General features: G+C 37.4%; 1 protein-coding gene across 1 annotated transcript; it reads left to right on the forward strand.

Moving 5' to 3' along the window:
- The first annotated feature begins 1072 nt into the window (after positions 1-1072).
- On the forward strand, positions 1073-3240 carry LOC137976153 (uncharacterized). Its single transcript, XM_068823444.1, has one exon. The coding sequence runs from the start codon at positions 1300-1302 to the stop codon at positions 1954-1956; it is 657 nt and encodes a 218-aa protein (XP_068679545.1). The 5' UTR covers positions 1073-1299; the 3' UTR covers positions 1957-3240.
- The last annotated feature ends 1760 nt before the right edge of the window (positions 3241-5000 follow it).

Genomic DNA, 5000 nt, shown 5'->3' on the forward strand with positions numbered 1-5000 from the left:
TTATGCTGTAAACTAGCATGATACTGGTCACATTGGGATACATGGAGGGGTTGACGTACGGAAGGTCGATGACGTCATGACTATAAAACCAAAATTTCTGGCATCGATGGGTTATCATATTTTCTTAACTGTGGTGCTCCGCGCGCGCGGAGCTCCGCTAATAAGTGACAATCTTCTGGAAAATTTACGTTTGTTTTATGATAACAAATACATGAAGAATAATTATTGAGGGTCGCCTACGCGCCTTGCACTTCAAACAACAACCAAGAAGAACTTTGAAACCTCGACATTTAAAAATGAAATAAAGGTTACATTCAAGCTAACTTGAAATTTAAGGGAAATCTTCCGGGGAAATCGTCAGCACCCATTCTTCTTTCATTGCTGATTTGAAAACGCCTTGAAATCAAGCTGGTATTAAAAATTCATGTTCACAGTCAGCAATTTATGGAAATGCAATGAACGCTTTTTATAAACTTCCTGCGAGGCGAACAATTATTCCCATAAACAAAGCAACACGATTAATTGTGCTGAGAAAGGTTGAAAAATTGTCGGCTGTCAAGCGGAAAAGGAAATTTCAACTCGTATACGCTTTTGTTTTTGAGGTATTAAAAAGGAAAGGTTTCAAATAAGCATACAAATCAGGGGCACCCAGCATTGTTAAACGTATTTTAGTACTGAAACGGTAGATATTGGCATATATTTATCCCCTAAAAATTTTTCATCTGTTCGGATTTCTTAGTTGAAAGTCTACTGATTTGAAAATTATAGGGATAAAAACTTACCTTTTCGAAAATTTCAACCTGAGAAAAGGCTCCCGAAAATTCTAGGTTACCTTTTTAGGGTAACAATCCGTTAAAAGTGGGCAATTATACCATGTTTTAGATGTTCGAATATCCTAGGACAGGCAGGCAAGCAAGAAATTTTACTACAAATGTTCCGAAAATTCTAGATCTCAAATCTTCTCCCGAAAAGATATCTTCCGAAAATTGACGTTGCGTGCCCCTGTACAGATTATTGTAAAGTGAGCTGTTTGCCGTAATATCGTGCTTATGGCTTTTGACCAATAAGAGAGGGGCAAATAACATATACAAAGTATTGACGATTTTACAGCTTTAATTATCGGAAGCCTGCGCATTTCTTAGTATTAAAATAGAATGGGTTACGTAGTGCCGAGGACGATCGTTGGTACAGATTTCGTATTATTTAAATTCAATGAAGGATATTCGACGAACTGTCATGATTAATATCAACGCTTTAAAGCCTGTTTTCAAGATTTTCGATTCAATGTTCGAATGCTAAATGGATTCACAAAACGATGGCCCTGTTTCTCCTCCGGTTATAATAACTCCTGAAATTTCAAGTTATCCCACTAAATTCCGCGTCAAGAAAATACAATCTCGAACTTCGTTGGCGACCGATCGATTTTCTTGTATTTCGTTTCTGACCACGAGCTATCGCAGCGATCACTCTGTATGGATTCCCAGATGGCGAAGCTTGCCTTGCGACCTTGAAGAAGAAGTCTTCTACGACGATTGCCCAGAGTTTTTGAAAGCTTGGTCTCGATATCGCATCACCAACATGGCTCGTCGATACAAAACAATGGATTACATACATATGGTTGTTGACGATCATAAGAGAGAAATACACACCACGAACATAGACTTGCCTTCCAGGGATTTGTCGGCTTCGGCAATTATTTCAGTGAGTAGAGACTTCCTCAATTGTCCAACAGATTATACAGAAACTGGTTCAGGTATTGTACCGCGAAGCGCTTCTGACGAAAATATTCCTTATAGTGACTACGGAAGCGAGAAACAATGGAATTTAACTCAGTTGAATTTGACCAATGCATTCCCATCCTCGCGATCCGGTTCTAGCGAAAATCTCAACGCTGACCAAAGAAATTTTAGCAGGATCGAGAAATGGCTTCGGAGATGTAACAGTGGAGCCACTTAAAAACAACTTAAGCGAGCGAGAGTTTGAAAATTTAAATGTTTTTGGTGGAAGCCAATATTGTGTCATCGTTTCACTATAGATTCCGTGAAACAGCTGTTGACCGGAGAAAAAGTTCATTTTTTCTTTATTTTGCAAGGTGGTCGGTCTTCCTGAAACTTGCTATCAATTATTTTATCACTTTAGTTTACACCGTTAGTTAATTGTCATATTCCTAATATCTTTCAGACAGTTTTTTTTAAAAACACTTCGTCCGTCGTTTTCTGACAGAGGATGCTGCAGGTTAGAATAGCTTGTATAATTATCGACACTTGGTTGTGCAGATGTTTTTATTTCTTCCGCCGGTTTACCCAAGCGACGCACGCTTTTTACGAGCGACGGGGAAAGATATTTTCGATGGGAAGGTTAATTTTTTTAGAAAATTAAAAGCCGGAAACTACGAATTCTTTAAATTACTTTTTCTTTTTCGTTCGTGGTCGGTCTTTGCTCTCCTTTACTAACAAACATTATTTGCATTTGATTTCACGCTAGCTTATGTTATGACCTCTATTGGAAATATTAAGTAAACAAATTTCTCTTAGCACCACAAATCAGCTGGATAACATGTTTACTTTGCTACAAAGATGTAGGAGTGAGAGAGGAAATTAGCGGGAGTGGACGAAGCAACTCTGACACAAAAGCAAAAACCCATTTTGTTCGGAAGTTTCCCAAGTTGAACACTTTATTATTTGTACAGAGCTTATAACAATTTAGTATCCTTGGTCAATTTTATCTTCTCTTTGCTTGTTTAGTTTGATGCGAGAACTTTAAAAATTAATGGCTGAGTAACAACATTCGAGTCAAGGTTATTGATCATCGCAGTATTAATTGAAAATACGTTCAACTTTTTTTTCAACTGTCTGCTGTTTTAGTTCTTTGTTCTACTTTGAAAGCATAACGCTATTACTAGGACAGTAGAAAAAGCATAAAGCTTTTTTGTTTTTGTCCTTTGGATGGAGCACCTAAGTGAAGATCGACTTATTTTTTTTCACTTCTTATAAACGTAGATTTTCAAACGACTTTTTTAAAACCTGAAGCTTTATTGAATAAACAATACTTTGGTAATAACCATGTTGAGTAACAAAGCCACAGGATGAATTCAATAGGAGATAAGAGTTCGAATATTTCAGTTCATTTAAAATTTACAATGAAACGACAGATAAAAATTGTGCCTTTTGGGAATCTGTTCGGATGAAGAAACTTTTTAAAAATATATCAAATAAACACCTCACAATCTAGGCATGCTGAGTGGACCATGTGTCGTGGCATGTGTCGTGGACCTGCACCTTAATGTTAAGTTGACAAATATATGACAATTTATAATTGATCTCTTAAATTAACTTCAATATTTGGTAATATGATTATTGATAAGTAAAACGGATGTCAGTAAAGGGTCGAATTGTGGACTGCGGAACCTTTGGAACCCATGGAAACAGCGGAAGCTGCGGAATCACTTAAGAATGGCTGCCTGTGAGAATCGAGAATCGTCCGTCAACGACCATTTTGGGGGCTCGCTTATATTTTGCGAAAAGATACCTTTTAGTGAACTATATTTCAAAAATCATATTTTAAAAGTTCCAGCTATTCTTATTATTTGTTAGAAATTTGCGAAAATTTGAAAACGCGGTTAAAGTGCGGTTTTCCTTTTGACAAATTGCGCAAAATTTGTTGCGAGTACCAAGCAACGGTAAAGTCTTTAAATGAATTTGACTGGCACAAACATTCTTATCCATTTCTACTGCGATACTTTTTACCGACATATTAAAATTGCGATTTTCTAAGCTCTTTAAGGAACATCCTTAAAGTCCGCATAACATGACGGTGGAAAATGGATGATATTTGACGCGATAAAAATGTACCTGGTACCTCATTCTTATTTTATTTTTTTTTTACTTCATATTCTTCAAATATTGCTAAATTTTCTGTGTAACGTTTTATGCTCGAACTCAAAACGCTTCCCTCCGAAAATATTAGAAATGTTTGTAACCTGAGCGAGCTAAATGACGCGAAATTTTTACGTAAGCTGATGCTAATAATTAATGTAGAATCGTCGAACTAACTAATTTTCGGCTTGTAGCTTGGAAAGCTTTAAAATGCTTTCTATTTGTCAAACAGAAAACCGCACTTTAACCTCGTTTTCAAATTTTCGCAAATTTCTTAAAAAAAAAAAAAAATTGCTGGAGCTTGTAAATATGATTTTTTTAAGGGTATCTTTGGACAAAATGTGAGCTATCCACCAAAATGGTCGTTGACGGACGATTCTCGATTCTTACAGGCTGCCATTCTTAACCAGAACTCTTTTTTTCCCCGAAATAACGCTAGACTATTGTTTCTTTAAAGTTTGAAAAAAATGCACAGTTTTTTGTTCGTCTTGTTTACCGTTATTGTCTATAACTGGCTGACCGTGGCAACGGATAGCGCGCGAAGGAGCGGTGCCCGGGTCACATGGTTAATCTTCGTCATCGCCGAATGGCGGAACGGTTTTGCAGAGGGAGCAAGGTAAGCAGCCGTCAACGGGTAACTTGAAACGGTTACCACCTATTTCATGAAATGGTTGTGCGACAGAAGGTTTTACAGGGCCTTTAAAATCAGAGGGTAAGCAAAACTTTCCCCATGATAGGATTACACTCTCGTGCCAGATTCGAATTTAAACAAATGGTATTGCGTAGAAACAAATTGCTAAGAAGGAATTTGCTCACGTGTCTACAAGATGATAGGCACGTGACGCTTGTTCAAGGTCACGAGGTCAGGTCTTCAGAAAAGAAAATACTTCTCCCACGAGCATAGATTACATCGTTCCGAAATCGGGTTAAAAGAGATGGCGTGTTTCAAGATCTTCCAACGAATCTGAAAATCTACGCTTGTCTCCTTCAATTTCCAAACATGCTTACTTAGCTCTATGCTAAGTTTCTTTTGTGATCGTTGGTTGGTGAATCTTGTTTTGAAGGAGTTTTCTATGAGGACCGCGGATGTAAGTTTGAGGTGGTTTGCTGTCGTTTGTTGTGACT

The sequence above is a fragment of the Montipora foliosa genome, chromosome 11 (genome assembly GCF_036669935.1).
Source record: "Montipora foliosa isolate CH-2021 chromosome 11, ASM3666993v2, whole genome shotgun sequence".
In the NCBI taxonomy this organism is placed as follows: Eukaryota; Metazoa; Cnidaria; class Anthozoa; order Scleractinia; family Acroporidae; genus Montipora; species Montipora foliosa.